General features: G+C 39.8%; 1 protein-coding gene across 12 annotated transcripts in view; it reads right to left on the bottom strand.

The window, feature by feature from the left end:
• LIMCH1 (LIM and calponin homology domains 1) overlaps positions 1-25656 on the bottom strand; it is a 165935-nt gene that overhangs the window by 29758 nt on the left and 110521 nt on the right. For 7 of the 12 annotated variants that reach the window (XM_052682504.1, XM_052682499.1, XM_052682498.1 and 4 more), the window contains 12 exons: positions 23976-24225; positions 23045-23311; positions 18019-18309; positions 16556-16810; positions 14451-14795; positions 13457-13741; positions 12658-12891; positions 11509-11757; positions 10589-10624; positions 5298-5424; positions 2812-2966; positions 2213-2615 (listed from right to left, as the gene is read on the bottom strand). In XM_052682504.1, coding sequence (XP_052538464.1) covers positions 2213-2615; positions 2812-2966; positions 5298-5424; positions 10589-10624; positions 11509-11757; positions 12658-12891; positions 13457-13741; positions 14451-14795; positions 16556-16810; positions 18019-18309; positions 23045-23311; positions 23976-24225 — 2897 coding nt within the window. The remainder of the gene's footprint in view (positions 1-2212; positions 2616-2811; positions 2967-5297; positions 5425-10588; positions 10625-11508; positions 11758-12657; positions 12892-13456; positions 13742-14450; positions 14796-16555; positions 16811-18018; positions 18310-23044; positions 23312-23975; positions 24226-25656) is intronic. The other 5 variants (XM_052682501.1, XM_052682503.1, XM_052682505.1 and 2 more) reach the window with 5 other exon arrangements.

Genomic DNA, 25656 nt, shown 5'->3' with positions numbered 1-25656 from the left:
GCTGGAATCCACAGAGGAATCAGAAGAGCACCATCTATGAGTACACCCCATTGCTCCTGCTTACCTGCAGCAAGAGATACTTACAGGCTTGTCAGCAGGGCTCAGTTTTAGGTAGATTTGGAGAAGGATTTTGCAACTCTGTGCACAGAGATCCTTCCATGCAAGAGGATCACCACAAGAGACATGAAGGTGGTAGAGTAAATGTAGACAAATTGTTCCCTGCTACTGACTGGACTTTGGGGGAGTAACAGCACAGACCAGTGATTTCTTTAAGAAGCTGTACGGGACACATATGGTGATGAGTTCTTTCAAACTTCTACACAGGTGCCACACAAATGAAAAGCAAGTAAAAACAAGCTCTAAGGCACATCTTTCTTTGGAAACTTTCTGTTTATTTCACTGTTATGGAAAACTGATGCAAGAAGTGTCAAAATCACCTTATCAAACTGAAACGCAGTTTAAGAAAAGTTCTTCCCACTCCTTAGCTCCCTTTCATTTAATTTTGGTACTGTACTGGAGTAAACTCAATATATGCAATCAGTGCAAACTACTCCTGCTGACTTCTTGTATGCATGTATCCAGAGATTCATTCTTCCTCTCAGGATGATTAACCCAGAGGCCATTCCCAAGGCTCGGGGCATCCTCAGGAGTTCAGGGAGGTGAAGGTAATCAGCACCTCACACCACTGGTCCCCATACTGGGGAGAAACAGCTCCGCAAGCACTTTACCATTACTGACTGCTTTTCAAGTGAAAAGTTCCCTTCCTTTCCTCACTGCCATCACTCCCCTCTGCACAAGTTTAAGGGTTTATTTCCAAATGCAAGCGTGGGCAGACACTGATCCCCAAGTCTTCTGGGACTGTGTGCTGGATTATCTACTAGAGAGACAGGTCATGAAAAACCTCAGAAATATAAAAGCCAGAAAAACACTGGCAGGGCACACCATCCATTTTAATGTCTCTGTTTAGACTAAGACATTTCTCTATTTATATTAGAGAGGAAAACCAAATGTTTGAATGATCAGGACAGATGCCCTCGCCTCAAAGTTAAACAAACACACTCCTCTCCTGATCTGGAGCAAGTCAATACATTGTCACTGGAGCCAAGAATCACTGAAGACTGGTGTTTGGGTGCAAAATAATGCAATAGCTACATAGTCTAGGGAGTCATTCTAACCAAGTCACATTCTTTGACATCAAGCAAACAAGATCTAGACAGATTTTTAGTGGGGGCTAGGGTGAAGGAGCATTCACGTGTTAGTTTCTCCCTGTATATGTGAACTATATATAGACTAATGTAATGTCCAAATCCCACGAGAGATCACAGAAAAAAAAACAAAACTACACACAAAAAAATTTGACTGGGTCCTAAAATGTATACTGTAGGAGAAGACCAAACAAGGTTGAAGAAAAATAGGAATTGTCAGTTTCACATTTCATTGAAAAAAGCATTGTGTGGGAGGTGATTTCACAAGAGCTGGGACTGATTTCAAGCACTTACGAACATCACAATGTGCTTCTTCACCATCTGTATGAAGCTAACTTTTTGTAAGGGTAAGCAACCTGAATACACACAGTAGCAATGCTACTGGGACATCAGAAGGGTTGCAGGGACCACAATCAAAGTAGCAAATCGCCATGGCAGAGACAAGGGACCAGACGTATGTAGGTTTGGGACACTCTTGCCAGTAAGTTTCACACTGCCAATTGCAGAGGCTGCCATGAGACTTGGGGAAGCCTCAGCTTTTGTACAGGCACTGTTAGAAGCAGATTTCTTCAAACTTAGCTTATCCCAGCCTGTTCTAACACATCCCAGGTCTTCATTTTCTCCACTGTTTCAGCATTCTACTCTCATTCTCTGCATCTCCCTTCCTTGTTTAAAAACTAAAAAAGCATGATAACATACTCCTTCCTAACCTGTTCCACACAAAATGCCCCTTCTTTGTTCTGTCCTCTGAAGAAATTTAGCCTGATAAAAAATGATCACTGCAAATATTCTTGTCTGAACAGTCAAGTTGCTAAGAAAGTTGGTAACCAAGAAAAGACCATTAAATTGAAAAGGACAAGGCATGCAGCTGAATTTTTTAACAGTATATTTCAGTATAATTCTAATTTTTTTTTTACTTGAATTGCATTAATCATTTACAGGTTGTGATTATTTAATCAGGATCTCTTTGCTACCTAACTTACTTACAGGAGTGTGATGTATCCTACCTTAAAGTTCTTTAAAACTTCCTGTGTATTTTTGGGTTGAGAGTAAGGCTTGGGTGTCAGCATAGGCACAGCCTTGGAGACAACACTTTTGCTGGGAGATGTGCGGCCTGTCGAAGCACTGGGCTCTAGATCAGTGGTGGGAACAATGGTTGCTTCAATGGTGGCAGTGAATTTTGGAGCAGGCAGCGATTGTTGCCTTAAGTATCTCAGAGGATTTGGGTCTTTCAGTGGGGAATCTGGCTCCACTGAATGGCTTCTTTCCAGGATTTTTGGCATCTGCAAACGCTCAAGGACAGCTTCACTAATGGTGAATCTCTCGATGTACTGCTGGAGAATGCTCTCAGCCTCCTCCTGGGTCTTTGCGTTCTTGTACGCCTCATGAAGCTCCCGTTCTCTTCTCTCTCTGCACAGGAGATGACACAAGAGAGATCATCACATTAAAATTCACACTAAAAATCATTCCTACTTCCTCTGCTCCATCATTATCCTTTTCCTTCCCTTACTCCAGCCCTGCAGGCATGGCTGTTCACAACCACCTATCCCCTATGAAGCATACAGCATTTTCAGACATGCCTCTGCACTTCAGTAAGAAAACATACTTCTCTTCCACAATTTCTCGGTAGGTTTTGATGCTTTTTCTGCGCTCATTTGTTCCCTCTCCAGACAATAATCTTTCCATTTTCTTTCTCTCAGCTTCTTTTTTAATTAAATCCTGGGAAGCACTCCTTCGACGACTCTTCCACCTAGCCAAGTCCTGTGAGAGAAAGAAGGCAGCTGAATGCAGAATTGCAAATAGCTAAAAACCAGCCTTAAAGAATCAATGAATCCAGCCAGCCAAGCTTTGTAATGCTTGCATCTGCCTGTAGACCAGGCTCTGGTGTTTGCTTTAAAGAGAAACGGTGATCATACCATAAAATGAAAATGTTACTTGTATCTTCCTTACAAGCGTCCCCCAGTTATTTTGGGCCCAGATCTCAGCAACACTATGGACTAAAGTGGCTCACATCTGGTAGACTTGTGATATGACAGAGAAACAAGACTATCATTTGCACGCAGCAATACAGAATTATTGTTGAATACACAATACATTCTTGTTGAAGTACTAATCATATTCTACTTGGAAGCCACCTGTCCAAAAATGCCAAAAAGACCCAGTGGCTCTAGTTCCTTATCCTTCCTGCAAAATCAGCCTGACTCTAAAACAAAAAAATACAGAGGAGGCACCTCATGTGGGACACACCTATGTCTGCATCCTGCTTGGGTTATGAATGCACGAGCAATACATACAGAAAAAGAATTTGTTTCATAATAAAACAAGCGAAGAAGTGTTTCTAAGTTGTAAAATTTCTCAATAATCAACTAGAAAAGAAACAGAATTTTACAGTAAAAATTAACCTCCACAGCAGTTTTGCAAAGAAAAATAACCTCATAGGAAACCATGGGGGCACATTTGCAATTAACTTCACAACATCAGGAGATTAGTATACACATTATATTTCATGCACTCTAACAAATTCTGGTTTTAATAAAAAACAGAGATTCTGCACACATACTCAATTCAAAGGTTATTTCATTAATTACATGGTTTTCCAAATATTTTAATTGCATTTCTATCGGTAAACAGCAGAAGGTACTGCAAGAATAACTTATTTTATTAAAACCAGGAACAAACCTTGTCACTTTTAATTTAGCTTAAAGCCACAAATTATTGGCATTACACTCAAGGGAGTGCTCATTAAAGTATTTCTTCACGTGACCTACATGTATCAGTTCATAAACCCTTCATGAAACATGGTCCTTTCCTCTTCCTCAGTTACTAATAATTCTCGTTGAAGTACAAAAGCACTTCTTTATTCAGCTACTCCCACTATTGCTTATTGTTTGGAAATTAGTTTTTCATTAGCAAATGTCATAACATAAGCCTTTCTCTCTCCAATTAAATAGAAGACAGGTTTATATTTTTCAGCTCTTATTCATTAGAAAAACAACGGAAATAGAAAAAGCTATGAAACTGTTAATTGTTGGCAAATTTACAGCATGAGCACGTGAAGAATATGAGACCATGAATGTAGTGTCATCTCTACAAAACCCTCGGAATGCCAAGGACATTCCACTGCTGGAATATTTAGTAGCTCTTCAGAACTTTTAGTTTGGTGCGTAAGGTGCTAAGGGCCTGGAAAAGTTGTGCACTTTCGCTCAGAGGATTTTCCATTCAATAGCGAAGAGTTCTCAAACCTCTTGAATTCCTCTGGGCTCATTCTTATCTCTGCTGGGAAATTATGGCTTCCCACACATACAGACCACTCAGCTGAAATCCTTCATTGTTCTACTAAAAGTTTTTTATTAGTTGTATATACTGTTCTTTTTTGGGGCTTTGCCTTGAATTTTCTATAAAAACCTGTTTCATAGCAGCTGTCCTCACAACTGGAAATTACTGTACTAGCTGTTTGAAGAGATTTAAAAGAAGAAAAGCAACTCCAATATTCCTCATTTAAAATCAGTCTTTAGGAACTAACAGGATTGATGCTGAAGCTCTGATACTAATTTGCCTGCAAATTGTGAACAATGTTTTTCTAATGCTTTCAGTTTACTGAAGATAATGCAAAATTGCCACGACAACTTAAAAATGCTTAGAATAAAGACAGTTTGGAAAGGGCTTGCAATGCAAGCAAGGTGTATCTAACTTAAAGGGGAATGTGTTTGCTTGAATAAGATGGAAAATCTTTCTGTAACCAAATCTATTGAAGCCAAGTCCAACCTATATATTTATCACTTTGACACTTCAGGAATTTTCTACTTAGAAAAATTTGAGAAGTTACCAAATGGGAGTGTTCTGCTTTCATTTTTATGCAATCAGATTTTAGATTTTAATTACATTTTCTTAAAAAGCAAAAGAGCTGGTTCATCTGTGTGTCCTGTAAAGTACAACAAAATAGGAACTTCTATGCTTTTCTCAACAAAGCACTGAAAAAAATGAAAAAAAAGAGTTCTGATTGAGAGAGCAATCATAGATTTAGCAAGCCTTGCTTTTTTGCCTAGCTGGCTGGCCCTAATGCCAGCATTGCAGACACAGTGGTACACTCACATCCTGCCACCTGGTCTCGTCCTCCTTCAGCTGGTTGTGTATATTCTGCAGCTTTTCATGGCGAGCTTTGCTGTGAGGCTGAGCCATGGCTTCTTCCTCACTTCTCATGTCAAACATGCTCACGCTCCTAAACAAAGAGGGAATAATAAGAAGCACAGTGTTATTTATAATCTTATACTTCTTCAGCTTTGTAAGAGCAAAAGCCACATGAGGGTGCTGCAGCAGGATCAGACACCTGCACTGTTACGGAGCTCCCAGTGCAGCAATCCCTGAGAAAGATCAATTAGCACCCATACAACTTCCACGCAGTACTTCAGGCACTGTACTCCTCAATTTTCTCTTGTTTTTGTTAGCCAACAGCAACTTTGTCTCTCACTGTGAAGCATTTCTAACCATAAAACTCTGACAGTGGCTTTTGTTAAAATTATCCTATTCAGAGGTGGGTTCAGAATATTTAAGTTTTTGAAGATGTTTCCTATTGGGTTCTCACTGACCCACTGCAACTATATTGCAGACAGAAGCTTCCATTTTACTGTAAAACAAGAGAGGCTTGAGAAGTACATCATGGGTAGTGTGGCTGGCTAAATGCTACTGCTACAGGAACCAGGAGAGCCCGCCCAGAGAAGCACATGCAGCGCGCACAGCATGTTGCCTCCTCTCCCCTCCCTGCCTCAAAGAAACTCAATGCTATCAGCAGCAACTTGTTCATAGGTTGACCTAACAAAGGGAAAGCTGACTGTACAACAAACAATTGTGTTCGGGACAAAACAGTTTCTTTATACACATGCTATTTTTGTTTCTGACCTTTGGAGAGTTAAAGGAAAAAAAGGTCATGGTTTGATACTATACCATCATTCATATTATTTAAAGATCTTCACATGAAGATAATGTACTTACTAGTTCCCCCCACTACCGATTATTAGTGAGACATGACCTCAGCTGGGCCATTAAAAGCAAAAAGGGGGGAGAAAAAGCCATGCAGTTCCACAGGAGGTGACTTCACAGCAGTTTCCAAATGATTATCTGCAGCTGTAGGTGAGCAAACTAGCAGGAGAAGCACCAAATGAAGAAGAGTTGTAGGCAAGTGTGAACACAGTAATTGAAGTGAATAGACACTGAAAGCTGTATATACATGTATTTAGCTGGCATTTATATTCAGGCAAGCAAAGATGTGAACAACTCACTCTTCAGGGGAAATGGAAAGGTCTGGACAGTGGACAGAAAAGGACATGCACAGATCCCATCCTGTTAGTGGGCATATATTCAGAAACACAAGACAGAATACACACCCTATAGCCTTCAAGCACAAAAGGTAAGGTTAGCACACTACCATGCTTCATCCCTTAAAAAGAATGCTGAGAGGGGTACACTTCTTTGGGTTTCTCTGTGGGTAATTTTAAGAGTTGCATTGCTCAGGGCTGGATTGGAGTACTCTGAAGAAATAGAACCCAAAGAAACTGCAAATTTTGTTGTTTTTAAAACTGAAAGTCTACTAAAGAACATTTAAATTTCAGTTCTGTTTTGCAGACTAGTAAGGTAAGTTGGGAGATACATTAACACAACCCATTAGTGGATTTATTCCAGTTTAAGTGCATTTGAAACTCATACTAAGGAAAAACCTTTAGTCTTAAGTATTTGCCACTTTGTGCCTGCCAGGTCTGACTGACTGTATAGATCCCTTCTCGTACCACTCCCCCATATCAAAGAATATTTCATTCGCATAGAGTAGGAGAAAACAGAGGACCTGAAGTGCTGATAACTGCTCCTGCAGAGGGTGTGAGCCCTCTGTCATCTGGGGTGGGAGAATAAAAATAAAAATACTCTCTGCCAGGTATACTGACATTCCAATGAGAAGCTAATTTTTTGCTTCTCTTTTTCCCCACCTTCACTTGGAGTAAGCAAAAATAACAGAACAAAGACTTTACAGCTATTGACAGTGCAATACAAAAGGCACCCTGGAAAAGGCTTTAACCTACCCCAGGAATCAAGCCATACACTACATCCCCATATGCACCTTCTGTTTTAGCCATTCCCTCATGCTGCTGGGTTTTCACTGCCATGGATTAGCAACCAGATAGGTTCAACCAAACAGCAGCTCCAGTAACATGTTACTGTGCAAATCTGCCTCCCCAGGGGAGCAATTTGAAGGAGTCATCTCAATCCATTCTTTCCTGCAATGACCAACACTTAACAGCCATTGACAAGATCCACCTCATTTCCTGAACATGGGGAAAAGGCCAACCAGATGGCCTACACAGATTTCTCTGCCATGCAAATTCATCTACAGAAGAAAACCAGAGGCCAGAACTCATAGCTTCCATCAGAAGACTTTCACTATGAGTCCAACATCATTTCTTCCTCTCCCTTTTTTATATAATTTACAAATTGTTTATATAAGATATAAATGTCTCCAGTCTGTCAACACCTGCATGAATAGATAGAATTACTTCTTCCTTCAATCACATGCCAGATCAACAGGCACAGAGCATACATGTAAATAAGGAGATTTAACAATACAGAGCTCATAATCACAAATCTTCTGCAAAGCTCCTGGAATAGCATCTACACTGTCTGGATGAAACAGGCCTTTCTTCTGACCAGTATCAGATATGCTGTTCTGACAAAGATCTGGGAAAAAAACATTGTGCAAACCAACACTATAATTTGAAGGGTTGATTCTTTGGAATACTGTGATTGTTTTTAAGTTACACTACTTTGTTCTTTCAAATTACAGTTATTGTCAGCGGTGCTATAGAGCTTCTTTTTTTGAAAACAACAACAACAACAACAACAACAACAAAAAACAACAAAAAAACAAGTCCAAGTAAGTATTGAATAAAAACGTCCTCAAGGACTTGAGTGGTCAGACTATTTAATTCAAAAAATGAGAAATATGGCAAAAATTTTTATAAGAATATGTTAAAATACTTATGCAGAGCATTTATTATGTGGCTGCATTACCATTTATAAACACAGTAAGATTTAAAAAACCCTAACCAAACATAAAAAAGAGACAGGATGGCTAAAGGATCAGACTCCAGTAAATAAATACTCAAAATTCTCAGTCCACTATAATTCATATGTTGGTCTTAAAGTATAAAGTCAGTCTAAGCCTAAATGAACACTGGGCTGTCACACTGCCAGCAAAATTCAAAGGATCTCTTTGAGAGATGGGAGAGGGACCGATCAGCAACAACATGCTAGGTATGTGGAAGGCAACTCCAAGGAGAAGAGATACATCCATGAATTTCAACCACATGAAATTAACCTTCTTCTGTGCCTCTTCCTTTTTAGTGGAGACTGTACTGCCAACAGTTTGCCACAGAACAGAGTGCTCAGCTATATCACAGAGAGAGTTTTCTCTCTCCATTTCGCTCAGTCTAATCTGGAGAGAAACGAAGATGCCCCAGAATATTGGCACAGCCCCTGCTGGACACAAAATGGCTCTAACTCATAGGCTGGGCAGAACACAACAGGAAAAGCACTGAAAAGCAACAGGAACTGGAAACCTGACAGAAGGCCACAGAAGAGTCTGGGAGCAGAGAAAGAAAAGAGGGAACCACAAGCCACCTTTGCTGCCCTCCTGCAGTGTTCACACACTTGTCCTCTGCCTTTAATAAAGGCTGAGGACTCCAAGCAATCACAACATCTAGACAGGGCTGTCTCCTTTACTCCAATTTATGCTGAGGACTGCCTTTTCGGGAGCTGGAGACAGCCCTGGGGTTGCTGACACAATTTGGTGGTGACCAACCAGCAACGGGAACTTGGTTAGTCTAACATGGCAGTTCTGCTGCCGGTTATGTATCCGGAATAGCTCCAAGTTTAGGGCTGAATACAAGTCACAGTTTTCAAAGGAGACTTGACAAACATTTTGGAAGCATTTAAAATGTCAGTTCAATTTATTTTTCCTACTTGTGAGCCCCATTATATTAGATTTTTTGCAAGTACTTCAGAAGGAAAAATGCAATCTTACATTTGTAAGAACTTTACAGGCAGTTTAGGAAAACAGTTGCTCTGTAAACTGTGGCATATCTGGAAAGGATGACAATAAGGCTTGAACATGTATTGTTTTGCCTTCTTAAACAAAATGCATGTGAAATAAACAATATGATTTATTCATATCTTCGCTACTCTCAAATAATACAACCAAAAACACTCTGATGCCTCCATGTATACTTTCTCTCATGTTTCCATTTAATACAGGCATGCAAAACTGTGGGGAAACAAATAAGCAAATCAATGAGATAGGTAATGCTCTACGAAATGGCAGGAGAGGCATCACTGTAAAGCACAATTCTGTGTTGCTATGCTATCTAATCTCTCATTTTGATCGATAGGATTTCTGCTTCTTGAAAATAATTATATTTACTCCTTGGTTCTATGGGCAGTGGACACAGGCTTTGAACAGCATGAAAGAGATACACTTGTACACTATAGATCTTGTAAACTAAAAAAAAAGCCTCTATGCCATTTTATTTTCTGATTTAATTTGGGAGACAGGAAAGGTGCATGCATTTCTGTGAACAAAATAAGGATATTAAAGACACATTATGTGAGTAGTTCTTAATTATTTCTTTGCTTCTGAACTCCTGTACTTTGTAATTTTCCAACATGGCTTTTTAAGTAACACTATACATTATTCTGTTCATATTCATCCACAGACGAAAGTTTTAATTGCTATAAATGCCCCCAACCTACTCCTTTGGTTAAATGTAAAGCACACAGGTGAGAAGCTTAAAGAAGTAAAGTTTAGTGTATTATTAAAGTAAACCCAACCTAGAAGAATTCAAAAGAAAGCTTTAATATACAATAATGGAATAGCTGAAAATTTGTATTCCTGACAATTATTCTGAAGATCACAATGAATTTTATCTTGCTTTGGGCTTCGTTATAGGTCACACTTGGTTTTTTTTTCCCTCCAATACCCAGTCCAAGTTCAACCCAAATCTCCTAACCTACAGTGGATTAGAGGCAATGAAAACTCAGGAGAAGAAAAAAAAAAAAAAAAAAGGAAAAAAAAAAAGAAAAAAAAGAGAAGAAATAATGCTTTAAGCAATAGCTGCACATTGGTGTTATGCTCAGTTTTTATGAGTTTCTATGTATAAATTATTTTTAGCTGCAATGTAAGCCACGTTGCATTCCATTTTTCAGTACATTTCTGAAAAATTTATTTGCTGAAACACTGCAAAATAATTATGAGGCATCAACTGCATTTTAAATTAGTAGGAAGACTGGAAAGCATGCAGTGTAAGTTGTTTAAAAGAGAATCTTGTGAACACAAGACAACTTACTCTGCGTCATCAGACACAGCAGTTCTGGGGCCGAATCTACAAGACCAAATATAAAATTAGAGCGTTGATAAACACATTATATATTAATTGCAACTGGACCCATAAAATCTGGTTAACAGTCCCTCGAACATCCAACCTGTCCTGGTAAAGCAAACCAAAAGAAAATGTACCATACTGTTCAGAGATGGTCTATTCAATACACAGCACTTACCTTATTAATCATTCAAAGGTCAGACTGCCCAAAAACATCATTAATCCCTGCCTAATATCTCCATTATAAAAATGTGCTACAGTATACCTAAAGTGGATGTAGAAAATAGTTTTTGAAAGTAGACAATATATTGACATTTACATTAAAGTGCCACATATGTGATGAATGGAGACAAAACTTAATGGTTATATTCCACAGCAGTGCTCAAATCAACATTACCATACGATTTCCTTTTTTTGTTTGTTTTGGTGCAGCTGAAAAAAGGTACTGGTAATACACAAGTCAGTGTCATTCACTGGAGTGCCTGTCTTGTTTAGAGTGCCTGTCATGCAAATGACATGTCCGTATCTGGCATTTATCATAAAACAACATCAAATACAAAAGTCAACACTGCAATATTTTCTGATCACAAAAAAGCAAGACATGCATCTCTAGAGATGCCCAGCAGAGTCTGGCTGAACTTCTGCTACTCATAAGCGATTCTTGTATGCGCACAAATATTGCAATCAAATATTTGTTTTCATTAGTTGTAGAAAAGAAAACATTACACAAATACTCTTTTTGTTTTTTCGAAGTGTGTACAGACATACAGGATTTTAGTCTGGACTGAAAACACACCAGGCAATGCAAAATCTGAATTCTGAAGTGCACACACAGTAGAAGAGCAAAGAGTGTACAAGCTGCGTGATTCACACCATTCAGAGCTCACGTTTGCAGATGCTCATCCTTGGATGACAATGTTTCAGTTCTGTTTTCCTCAGGAACCACCTGAAGCTTAGATGTTTGATCAAGGTGGACTTCATTAAGGATATGATCACCCACTTGGGCAGTGCACACAGTATCCTCTTGTCCTGCAGAAGGGAGATTGCATCTTTCCTGCCCTTGCTGCTGCTCTCGCTGAGGTAGAATTACAGGTTTTCCAGAGCTAGTAATGCAGACTTGTGGACATTGTTCAGGCCTGAGTGAGCCAAAGGCAGCAGTGCAAAGAAATGTATTAAACAACATTTGAAAAATCACATATACATAATGAAAAGTGTGACTGCAAGTTAATAAGAAAATTCTACAAACTCACAGCTTTAGGTACACAAAACAATTAGAGCAAAATGCTTGCATTTCCATTCTTCTATGCCAGTAACATAAAATTCCTAAAGATTCATATTTTGAGAACGTTTTTTAACTAAGCTATTCAAATGAAGGTCTTCTCAACACCAAGCCACTCCTGGCTAAGCTGCACATTATTTTCCATTTATGTATGCACAGGTATCTGTGTATCCTTCCTCTCTCATGCACTTTGAAGAGGCTGATGAGCGATAACTTTCCAGTCTTGCTTGCACATAGCTCAAACAGCCAACACATGGCTCTGTCCAAAGGCTTAAACCTCCATCTTCCCCACACTGTGCTGCTCATCTAAACAAAGACACCAAACCTTACCAGGAGGAATCTAATTCCAGAACTTTCTTATCTTGTTTAGGAGTCATTGACACTATCTAAGCTATAGACAAACATTCATCTACTGTATCCACCACCTCTGTTTCTAGCTGGAAATATTTTTAATGATTAGCACCTATTTAAATAGAAACCTCTACAAATGTCACACAATCTTGCTACATAAATACCTATTTTCACATGCTGTTAGAATTTTGCATCCGCTACCTCTTTGGTCTAAGACTTTACAAGGCTCTACCAAAAAGGCCAGAAAACCTACATTGCTTACTAGAGCAGAATGAGTTAGCATAGATTCAAGGATGAGTATAGAAGAAATGACTGCTGGGCCAACAGCAACTCTTCCAGATCAAGAGATCTCGACAAACAGTCCACAGGACTCACTGCAAGGGAAAGAGAGAACAGAATTTCTTACCTCACAGTTTTCTTTTCAAGTTCTCTAGCTGTGCCCTGTTTATTCTGCTGCTTTGAAAATGGCATGGGAAGGAACTGCTTAACACTTGGCCCCGGCTGTTTTAGAAAAGCTCCAGTTCTTCTGGCCAACATGTCATCTCTTTGCGGATCTGGAAACTTCACTTTGTTTTCTGTTCCACCACTCTGCTGAGGAGGGATTTCAAGCTGTTCTTGGCTCTCTTCTTGCGTTACAGTACTGCTCAGAGAGACAAGTGACACTGTTCCATGATAATGTTCACTTGTACAGCCCAAAGGAAAGCGGCTGTTGAGGCAATGTGGGGTACTGCTACTCAAAACACAGCTGCAGGGTGATGAACAACTAGGCATCTTTAACTACAGTGCAAGGAGTGAGAGCAAGAGGAAACTACTCTGAATGCCACACTTATGTAGGTGTTATGTTAGAAGCTGGAGACTGCATAAAAATATATGCAAGGAATTATTCTCTTAGAAATTGGCACAAAACTCTGGGGAAAGCACCATGGATTGCAAAAATCCCCCCAAAAGATGAAAGACTGTTTTCATGCTGAGCAGCAATTAACAATTGAAGTATTTAAATATTATGAAAGAAAGCAGACTGTTTTATGTTCATAGGATACATTCTTGTAAGTAATTTCATAAAACAGAACACATGCCATGATGAATGAGTAAAACACATCTTTAAAGGCTGAATGCAGAATGGAATAACACTGCTGACTGATCCAAGTTCACACCACACACAAACCAGGCATGAAGCTCAGAGTGATCTGCTTCTGTTCTCTGACCTCTCTGCTTCCCGTGAAGTCTTCAAATCCTTCTCCTGAGCTACTGACAGAGGAGGACAATGTATTGGAACAGTGCTAGTCGTGCGTCTCTGAAAGGTCCCCATCCTTCTAACCAACATATCGTCTCTCTCAATGTCTGGTAAATGTGCACTGCTGTCTTCTTTGGTGCTTTCTTGCTGTTTGTTTGAGCTGCACAGGGCTTGTTTCTCAGAGATGACATCAGTAGTAGCAACAGGTGATGGCATGCTCCTGCAATGTTCATCTGTACCTGGCTGCGCTACTTCACTAGTGAGGGGGTCATGAAGAGAATGAGGTAGACAAAATGTTCTCAGGTCAAATGAAACAAAAGGGGAGGAGTCCTTCAACTCAGCTTGCTAAATGGTTTATAAGCACACAAACTTCACGGAAAGAATTGCTTGTTAAATGCATTCATTAAAAAAAAAAATCTTGCTATAGCTGCAGACTAAGCAATTAAAGAAAAGCCAAATAAATTTAGGCTCTGTTAATATGTTAACTTCCCTGAGCTGTCATTCTCTCCAGATAAATGCCAGAAACACAGAGCACAAATACACCTTAGTTTTACAGCACTACATCTTCAAAAAGAAAGTAAATCCATTAGGACTGAAGAAAGCATTTTCTGAACAGCAGTGAGGCCAGAAAGCTGAGCAACAAATTCCTAATGCAGTGAAAGCAGACAGAGAAATACTGCTGAAGATCATGAGGCAGAAAGCTTTAAAGATAGCTCAGCTTCTGAGACACCAGCGATTTCACCACTAGCCAGAGCTGTTGAGGTAAATGCTTGGAAGGCATATGCACAGCATTGTTTTCCATAACTCCAAACATGTTATGATGCTGGGAAAGCATCAGATGCCTTCTGAACAGGGCTGTGCGTGCAAGCAGCTCCTAGGCATGTGCCACCCCCATGCAGCCCAGCCTCCTGTGGGAACAGGTCCAGATTCCAGCTCAGCAGTGCATCCTAAGCCACACCAAATACCTGGGCTCATTCTGTGGCTTAGATACTGCATCACTGTGCTCAGCAAACTGGAGACTGCCAGAAGTGGTTGGAAGAGAGCTTTCAACATCCGAGTGAACCTTCACTCTGTCTTTCCCGCTTTCTTCTTCTGCTTCACACCTGCGTGAAGCTCTGCCGATACTGAGCTTGTCCCACTTCTGCTGATCAATTTCAGTTACCGGCCCAAAATGCACAAATTTCTGCTTGAGGCTACCAGCCTTTCTGTTTGCTCTGGCTTTGCGGACAGCAAAATCATCCTGGACTGCTGCTTCCACTGTGACTTCAGCTGCTGGTGGAGTGTCACTGGGACATTTGCAATCTTCTTCACTAGTCAGAATGAGGAATAAGAGAATTCATCCCAAATGAGACCCCAGACTAAAGCAAATTAAATGCCCCTAAGCTTTTAAAAGGGTCTTTTTTAAAAATTCAAGGACACAGATAAAAAGAGGTGTGGCACACTGTGATCTGATAGATAAAGTCCATGGACCTGTTGGGAAAACTCCAGGGTTACATTAATGAAAGCCCTTGCTTAGGGGAAGGAAGATAGCCATGGCCCACTCAGAAACAGGGACTTTGTCCTGATAAAGCTTTAGCTCCCTTATCAGTCCACACAGACCTGGGACGGCAGCACCAGTGCACCCCACCTGTCACGCAGGGGTGCCAGTGGCACAAGAGCATCACGAAGGGCAATTCACCCATCTTGAGAAGGGGGAACTGAATCTTGATTTGAATAATAATTTAATAATTGACCTCAAATGTAATGGAGAGATTACTAATATCTTTGAGATGAGAGAATGGTTGATTTTTGGTGGTTTGTAATAGAGCTAGAATTACATACAGTACTCACATTGTTAACAGAATGCCTGAACAGATGGCTACCTTTAATTGGAAAATGGCATGCGCCTAAACAGGAAGCCCAGGAGTTGTTACCCTTTCCTCCTGAAGTCACAAATCACCTGCATACATTATGGTCCATCTCCACAGGGAAATAGCTTAGAATAACCACTTTTTACCAGTTCCCTTTGTGGAGCCTTAGCTTGTGATATAAGCATGTTGATGCCATATGACAAGGCTCCTGCAGACACTGTTGCAGTGACAAAGAGTAATGGCATATTTACTCAGCATCTTGCTTTACAGTAAGATGCCATGTAGATACATTAGCTCAGGTCTCAAACGCAGTACAGACATATTAAGACAAAGAGATGCTGATCAGTCTGGGGCCTCTCAATACAGTAAAGACATTGAGGCCCTGGAGAGCGCCCAGAAAAGGACACAAAGCTAGTGAAGGGTCTGGAGAAGCGGCTGAGGGAACCGGCATTGTTTGATCTGGAGAAGACGAGGCTCTCTACAACTGCTTGAAAGGAGGTTGTGATGTAGGGGTGAGCCTCTTCTCCTTGGTAACAGCAACAGGATGAGAGAGAATGGCCTCAAGTTGTATCAGGGGAAGTTCCGTTTGGATATTAGGAAACATTCCTTTTCAGAAAAAGTGGTGAAGCATTGGAACAGACAGCCCAGGCAGGTGGTAAAGTCCCCATCCCTGGAGTCACATCTACCTAAGAAAAGGTAGATGTGGCACCTAGGGAAACGGTTTACAATATTGCTGGTGGGTAGATGGTTGGACTAGATGATCCTAGAGGTCTTTTCCAACCTTAATGATTCTGTGATTCTCAGTTAGTTCTCCCAAGATACAATGCCCCATGTTCTGCAGACAGCTCTATTAGCAGCATCATCAGGCTACTGACTTAGCAGTGCCATGTGAACCTTTGTGCTGTTCAGATTACAGCAGCTTCAGAGCAGACTGATTCTCAAGACAAAATGAAAACTTTGCTGAGATGACGTTAAGAGCAAAGCTCAATGGGGAACTACTGTAATTTTCTAAATAATGGACACGTTTCTGTTTCATGATAGATAGCACTCCTACAAGGATTTTTGGATGCCTCATGAAAATTTTAATAGGTGAAGACTGGTTGTCATCAAGGCATCTTCAAGGTTAAAAACACAAATGCACACAAACAGACCATGACAAAACGAACATGCAGTGTTCATCCTACAGTGCCAATCCTGTCGTCCACAGGGAGAAACTATACCTGGGCTCTCCTGACAGTTTCAATCTTTTCCATGTCTCCAGATCTGCTTTTGTTATAGAGGCATTCACAAAAATCATATCTTCTTGTAGGTGAGGAAAGACACACTGAGATTTCCGTTTAGCCAAATCATCTCTCTCAGCATCAACTACTTTCACCTGTTCTTCCTCCTCTGACTTATTCTTCTCAGTCTGCAGAGGTGGGTTCTCTTTGCATGTCACTGTTTGTCTTGCTGATGCCATGTGCACCTGGCTTCCTCTAATTTAACACATTCCATTTCAGCAAGAAAAGACATTGTGAAGGAGCAATGATAAGTCAGTATCAATAGAAGAGGTTCAAAGCACAAGAAGAAAAAATTTATAGCAGATTATTTTTACATTTAGCTTAGGAAGTAAACATAAGAGTTTCAACATCCAATGACTTCATCTACACTGCTCTGCTCATGGTCCACTGAGATCACTTCATTGCACGACTCCTGTTTCTAGTTCAAGCAACAGAAATCTTGGAGTTATTACTGTATTAAGCATTTCTGTAATAAGCCTTCTCTTGATTTGTTACAAATATGTCATTTGCATATTATTAGCAAACTGAATTCAAGTTTTGCCTGCAAACATACTAGAGAATTTCTTTGATCTTAGAGTCATGTCAATAACATTAGAATACTAAAATATGGTTGTGAGTTCTTCAGATGCCCTGCCAAACCACCCATTGAAAAATGTTAATATAATCAAACCAGAAACCAAGAGACAGATTTTGCATAACTGAAAAGAGCTACTAGATATTAAAAGAATTTTTGGAATGTATTAGTTATTACAATCAAGTTCCCCATGCAATGTGTATATAGTGGTCTTATCTAGGATCGTTTCTCTTTGCACAAATAATCAAAATACTTGTTTCCTGAAAAAGATGGGTGCCTTGCAGATACTTATATACAGCAACTTAATAAAGGTTAGTATCACTGATCTGAAGAAAGAAGAGATTTTCTAGGCTGAAACCTTTAAGCCGTGCTTCATTTACAAAAGCATTACCATAAAAGAAATACCAGGTTTATATGTGACAGTTCAGTCTGTGTAGCAGGTACAGGTATTCAGTGCATTAACTTAAGACTTATCTGAGCCCATGATTCATGCAGAGTATTAAAAAAAAAAAAAAAAAAAAAAAAAAAGCATTAGATGAAAAACTTGCACTCAAAAGCATGATTCTAAAATGTTCAGCAAAAGATGGCACGGACACACAAAGCATATCTTCTATTTTACACTAGTCACACTCATAAGCTGCCTCAGGTTAAGCACTCCTGGTATTGATACTCTGATAGAAAGCTACAGTAGGTAAGCTATATCTATTTCCTGATCATTTTTTGATAAAGCATTTGTGTCAGTTTTTTGTAGACAAGACAGCTCTAAGCCCTACCCAGTGACATGCATTGTGAAATTAAGCATTATAATAGAAAGAACATGAATGCACACCTTGCACGTTCCTGCTTTTCCACCTTCAACGGCTTTTTACTGTCTTCCAGTTTACTTTTATCTTTCTGTGTATAGGGTCCAATTATAAAGGAGTTAAATGGAACTACATGTTTGGGTTGATTCATCCTGGCTCTCCGAGTGGCAAAGTCATCCTTTTCTAAATCAGGAACTTTGCTTGCTGCTTCATCTTCTGAACCAGAATCCTTCCCTTGGTAACGTGTCATGAAGGGGTTTTCCCTGCGAAGGATGATGTCTGGGGTGCTTCCGTTGTCTTCACTTGTTTGCTTTTTACTGACACAAATCAAAATTAAAGAAAGCTCCTGGTGCACCAGGGAAGGAGAGGGGAGTGGCAACAGGCATCTCCAGGTCATAACACAAGCACAGTTAATCAAATGCGCTTCAAGCTGCTGTTAGACTTGGCAGAGACTTGTTATAAATAAAGTGAATCATTTACAGGTTACAAATCTACAAGGACTTCACACAGAAAATAAACCATGTTGGACCTTTACTTATTTTAGCTAAAGCTAGAAGAAACAGTAAGAACTAGTTTACCATACAAAATGCACTGAATGCAGTACTGTGAATGGCATTATTAAACTTCTCAAACACCTCAAAGCAAAAAAGATTCAATGCAAATACCCGATTCCCAGCCAACACTGCTGAATCCTGCAATACCAAGGTTTGGAACTTAGGCTCAGCTTATTTATTAATTATTTTATTTTTAAGATCTGAGTAATCTCTGAGGCTGCATGCCCATATATTGCTAACTGTTTTTTCTTCTCATACACATCCACACATAATTCTTCCCCTAACCACCCTCCCCTGCCCCCCTAAATAAGCCCTCAGCTCCCATGCTGATATACAATAGGGTGTTCAATGTGCTAGCGATAACATTATTCTGGAGCACAGGGCCATCTGCCTTGCTCAGAAATTACACCACTACCTTGTTGCTACTGAAGATTACCACAAATACCCTTGACAGCTGGTGCCTAGAAAGACTAAGCTTATTGTAACTTGTAGCAGCCAATATTCTTAACTGAAGAGACAGATGGCAAGAGCTAGGTGACTCTCCTGTCTGAAACCAAAATTGTAATCACTGATATTTCGAATATTTCTCCAATTTCAAGAATTAGAATATTCCACAAAGCTATTTGGTAGTTTGCAAATATCTCAACTCTCGCTCCAGATTTCCAACCCTCCATACTCAAGTACTGTCCAATCCCTTCCATTCACAACAATATCTTCTACTTTTTTTCCCCTGTAAACCATGGTCAGTAGTTTACTTTGGATGTTGTCTCTGCAAACACAAAAATGAAGAGGCCTACAAGGTTATCTTCATGTTCAAATTTCACAGCTGAACAGGTATGTCACATCACTCAATCCTAAATAATGAGTTACAAATACACTGCTGTAATGTGCTCAAATTCACTTTGTTTTGCACACTTGCAATACTGGAAGTACAAACTGACTACTGGGGAAAGAGGCTTAAATAATAGTTACAAAAAAAAAAAGTTTGCCTTTCAAGTTATGGTTGCTTATGAAATTTGGTTCACCCACTATGAAAGCTTTAGAGAAAATACACTAATCTAAGGTAGATGAACTGTTCTTCTGAAAGTTTTAGGCACAAAAGAGAACAAGTACCAGTTATATGCACTTGGACTTGTTCTGCCAAGTAAGCCAGGGAATATGATTAAATTGATGAATCTTCCATTGGACTTTACTAGTCGTTCCACTACCCTTCCTTTTTAAAACTAACAATTTGGAAACAATTTTCAGAACTCCAGACACACAAGATGTGTAAAATCACATAGTACTCCATTAAATCATGTTTACATTTACTTGTTAAGTAAAGATCTGAAGATGAATGATTATTTGTGTAGGTAGGTTGAGGGCATTCCTTCATGCTTTTAGTTTCTAAGATTAAGTGTAACCAAGTGATTCTTTAGTAAAAAACAAATAGATTTTTCCAGTCTCATGTCCACCAATGCTACAGAGCATTTTTAGCCACTTTTAGTGTTTTTAGCAACCAACAAATTGGGACTTAAAATTTGCAAAAAATAACAACTGTGAGTCACTGTAATGAGTAGCTGAACAACTTACAGCTTTTCCTACATAACTAGACTTCCACAATAGTTTCTAGGTTAATAATATTTTCCATTCACTTACATTTTGTTTTTACTGGAGTCAGAGATAAGCTGTGACATTTTTGGGTCTCCTGAATCAGTGTGTGACAGTTCCAGAAGTACTTTTAAGGGTCAACTTGCAATAAAGAAAGCAGAGTGTTGCTGCGAAGCCTGCAGTGGATCAGAATTCACTACAGATTGGCCAGTTGTGCTTGCGCACCCAGCTCCAGCCCTCACAGAAACACCACATGGTCCATGCTGATACAGCAGCTGCTACCTTCCCGAGTGTCAGACCCTGGGTGTTTGTGCTCCATGGAACAGGGTCCCATATAGGCTCGTGGATACTTGTATTGCATGTCAGAATAATGAGAGGCTTTTGCATGCTTATGCACCATCAAAATTAGAGTCCACATTCCTTTTGCAAAGAATGTGTCAAAAACTCTTGATTTTGTTCACGTTTCTCTCCTTCCCTCCCCTTCTCCGTCATCTATAAGTTCTCTTCTTTTTAGGGAGTGTAAATAAGAGACAGATCCACAGCCAAGCATGGAGGATCATATGGCAACAAAACATTGTGTTATAAAGAGATGACACACTCCTTTGGGAAGGATGAATGCCTTTTGGCATGCATTTGTCGATTGAGTCCTTTCCTACAAAGTACTACAGTAATGGAGATAAGTACTTAGATTCTGAGCAAACAATGTATTTGCATACAAGTTCAAGTTCTTCCTGTGCTGAACCCAGAAACATCCCCGCTGAGTTTCAGCTTAGGGAACAATTAGATGGCTCCTAGAACACAAAGTCACAGCCGGTGTCATCTAGAAGTCAAAAAGTTGAGAGGAAAATGCCTGTAAACAACTCAGAACAAGTGGAAAACAACTGAGCACCTCAAGTGAAAAAAAAAGAAGCTGACATTGTAGAAAGATGTTGGAAGAGCAAAAGGAAAAGGTCACAGTATAGAATTAAGAGAGACTTAGAACTATTCGGTGCCCTTAGTGCACAGAAATTTGAATTTGATGCCAAAAAGATAGAAATTGAGCAGTTCAAAGAAGAGGGAATAAGAATGAGGCGTTAAGAAAGGTGATCAAGCCCTCTGCTGTGTCCTCAAGTATCACCACTCAATTCTTCTCTTTCCCTCACTTGTTAGTCTTCCATTTTCACAAACATATCCTTGTTCTTTCCAAACCTCTGTCCCTCTTCAGTACGTTTTCTACAGCCCTTGGGAACAGGCTTCTACTTCATTACAGTGAAGCCTGGGCTGCCAAGCTCTGCTCTTGACTCTCGGCTTGGGTAGAAAACCAGTGGCTCCTCCTTCTCCAAGCTGCCGAATTCCAGGATTTGCTTTTCCTGAGAACATGCTTGTTATACCTGCTCTTTCTTCCTTCAACTGAGACAGAACAATGGACTGTCCAAAGAAAGAGAAGATCAATTCTATGCCAAAGAGACCCAAACATTTGCATACATGCACTTCTTACTTGGAAAAGAAGAAAGAGGATCAAATGCAGGGTTGGAAAAGGGGTTCTCAACTAATATGGCGCACATCCTCCTGATGCAAATGCAAATAGTGCTTTTTGCTGTGTGCAGAACTGCTAAACATGAGCTAATGCTACAGATCACCTTGAACAACACAGACTTGGACTTCGAAGTCTACTGGTTTATAGATTCCACATCAACTGGCACACTAACTGAGCCACTAATTTATAATTTAGTGAGGGACTAATTTATAATTTACACTTACTCCTTATTAGTATTTGTCTTTGTAAGTAGTAGACCACAAACACATGCAAACACTGGCTCTTGACAGCTTCTGAGTGACCAAAGAAAAGGATGTACGACTATGTGACATGCATAAGGCTGCAGACAAGCTTAATTGTATCTACAAACAAGCTGTATAACTTACGAGCTGTACTTTCAACTACTGCTACACTCCAAAGCCCAGATTGTAGACCAGCATCTGCTAAACTACTCACTGTCAGGGTTTCACCCCATGTTTCACCAGTTTGGATCTCAGGAAATTGCCTCTATCAGAATAGAAATGTGATGAAGATTTTCCTTAACAATTCGAAAGAAAATGTTTCAGATGGGAGGACACTTGGATACTCACCCTTTAGCTAAATCGTTTTCATCATATGTTAGAGCATACCCCTTGGACATGCTAAAACTCTGTTTATGCAGGCCATCCCCATGAGGATTTGACATCAGATCATGAAAAGGCATGGGCAGTGAGCCTAGCCATCATTCAGCTATTCAGTTAAAGAACAGGAAACAACCAAATTGAACTACATCCAAAAATAAATAATGCAAGTAATAAGTGAATAACTACTGATACTCTATGCCAAAGCCAGTCAAATCATGATTGCTGAACTATGCGTCCATGCTTTAACTAGTACATGTATTAACAAGCACTGTACTTTTACAGTTCCTGCCTTTAAAAATAAATGCAACATTTATTAACACAGCTAAAAATATTAACCACATTAGAAGTGTGAGTCAGTAAACTAAAACATTGCATTGCCAGCAAGTATGTCTATGAAACTTCTGCCCAAGGAAAGCATTTTCAATATACATTTACATGTTTGTTTTTTTAATTAAATGCAAGAAAGCATTAAGTAGAAAGTGACAAGTAGTTTGTGTAGCAGTTTCCTTGGTGTTTGTTTACATTATGCTGTAACATAATTCAACCACTCAACACAAACACAGTTAGCATCAAACAACTCTCCAATGCACTACTGCCACATCACAAGCTTTTCCATACCAATACCTTCACTAAAAGGCTAGCCATGTGAGTGCTTAGCACGCTGGATTTTTGTTAGGAGAAGTAAAACTGCAATGGATTGAGGAAGCCCACACTACAGCCAATCCTAAAAATGTGAAGCGTGCACAAATTCCCACACTGCTGGGCTAACCTGCCATAGCGCTGGGCAGCTGACATGACCTTAATGCCAGCTTGTTCAAGTCTTCTTAACTTTCTGATCTCTGCTTCATCTTTTCCCTTGAGTGATGTTGTTTCTTTTACACTACATGAAGGAGACTGGTCTATGGAATTTGCTTCATTTTGATTCAAATCTGCTTGTATTTTAACAAGGCTTTCCTCAGGAGCCATGGAGCCCATTTTCTCCTTTTCACACAGTCCTGATGTTTCACTTTGTTCTTCTTCTATGGTTTCAGGTTTGCTAATGAATTATACATACAAGGTAGTTTAATGCATGTTGTGCCTGGTACATAGATTAGCAAATTCAGTTTCTATCAAGAAATCAAACAATATTCTGATGAATGAGGCAGGAAGATGATAATGCTCTTTACCAGAAGTTGCTCTACAGCCTAATCAGAAGTGAAATATCAGTTGACAAAAACAGCAGGCAGAAGCATACAGTCACAGTTACATAAACCATATCAATGTTTAAGATACAACAAACAAATCAATTAAAAAAAACCCCACAGCACGAACATTACTTATTTTGATTAGATACATCAAATATTACTTATCAGTATCATCTGGTATTGAGCAACTGTCTTGAGAACTGAAACAGGTTATCCACAATATTTTCATCCAGCCTTGATTTTGAGATCACAATCATGATATTCACTGTAAACAATATCTTGTCAAACACAAGTTATACAGTACATCGTATAGTAAAATACTGACATCGAGACAAGGATTTTTCACTCTTTGCTTTTCTACCGTCTTCACTAATTGCTACAGTTTATCAGTACCATCTCAGCAAGAGATTTATTACAGTGCAAGGCACTTCACGTATCTTGTGAAAAGGCAACAAACTGGCTAAGGGTTAAACCATCATCACCAAGGAAGGGAGAAGTTGAACAGGCCAGTCTTACCTGAAAGGTCTGTCTCCAAGTGGTGAAGTTGCAGTGCTCCAGCTCTTTCGATACTCTTCTCGTTCAGCTTTCTTTTTCCGAAGTGGAGCAGGTACATAGAAGGTCTGATTGCTCTTGTTTGGGAGGTACTGGTTAAAAGGCACAGCTGATTTAGGTTCACCGTGTGAGGTCCGCCTCGCCAACATATCATCTTTTTTCACATCTGGCATCTTTCTGTGTGGCAGGTCAGTTTCTGAGTCACTTCCTCTCCCTAGTGAGGAAGGAGAAAATAATCATTCTTCTCTTCTTTTCCATCTAGGTTTTTAAAAAATCATAAATCAGAGGAGATGTCAACAAAAAAAAAAAATGACAGCATGTGAGCACCAATAATTGAAGTTCTTTTTATCTGTGTTCGCATTTTAAAATCAGCTAGTGAAGGTAGAAGCTGCAGTACCTACATACCCCTGAAAAACTTCAGCCACAGGTCACCATGCAGGATATTCCAACTTACTCTGGGTCACATTAGTCCAGATCTGTTACTCACACAGGACACTTAGAGCAGCTTACCTGACTTATGTCCAACTGACTGCTGGCAGCACGTATGGGTACACCTGACCTGGTTCACTCTCTTGAATCTAGACTTACAATTCCGTATCCCAAGCTCAAACACCCTGCATCACCACAATGGCAGGGATCTGTGGATGTTTCTGCATGCACTTTAAATGCGCACAGCATCATCCTAGATCAAAATTTTAGAATAAGCATCAGCTGCTACAGATCAGAAGACTCAGGTGGTCTGTCTCCAGCCTCACCTGGTTAGTCAGTCCAGTACAAAAACAGAGAGACTTCATCCTCAGATGTAAAAGGAAAAGCTGTAGAGTTTGTGGGTTAGAGCAGCTCTGCGAAGACTGAATAATACTTGTTGACAAGGAAAACAGGTGAGAGAAAAATAAAGAGTTGCAGAGAATAAGGTGGGAGATGAACAGAACTCAGAGATTATTTTGTACAAATGAAGTAAGCTTCCCGATATTCACAACCCACTTAAAAACAGTATTCACAAAGGTGAGGAAAATGGTTTTTCAGCTTGAAAATACAGTTGCAAATAGAACTCCCCAAGGGTAGGGCAAATATGTTAAAGAGCATTTCCAGTGGAACTGCCCTCACAGACATTTTGGAAAGTACTTTGTAGACATTCACTAGATTCCCTGCACAATCATGAGCCTTTTAAAGTAATTCACAAACAAGCTGTACAAATAGTTCTCTCCCAGAAGTGCAACTTCATCACAGGCCCTCATCTGAAGACTGAAAGTGAGTGAAACACACAGCCAATTCTCCCACCAGCATTCAAACGCTCTCCCAGCTTTGGAGCGCTGGCTCTCTGGCACTTGGCCCCTTGGCAACACTAGCATATGCAATAGCTGTTCTCCCTGCCTGGGGAGAGGGGGAAGCCACCCAGACTGTGTCCTCTTGCTAATTCACTGTGCTAATAAATTACTAGCTAATTCACTGAGCTACCTCATGAAAAACTGAAAACAATGAAGTCATAAAAATCACAAGTAGCTTGCATGTAATTCAAAGCAGGGTGAAGGAATAGAGGTCTAAATATGGCAGGAATGTTATTTGCAAAGAGCTTTTACAGCAGATTTCATGATTCAGTGTTTGCATGGAGAGAGATGAAGAAGGAAAGGGAACAGTAAAACAA

Source organism: Tympanuchus pallidicinctus, unplaced genomic scaffold, assembly GCF_026119805.1.
Source record: "Tympanuchus pallidicinctus isolate F22 unplaced genomic scaffold, pur_lepc_1.0 scaffold2, whole genome shotgun sequence".
NCBI lineage: Eukaryota > Metazoa > Chordata > Aves > Galliformes > Phasianidae > Tympanuchus > Tympanuchus pallidicinctus.
This window is presented reverse-complemented; position numbering and strand designations above follow the sequence as displayed.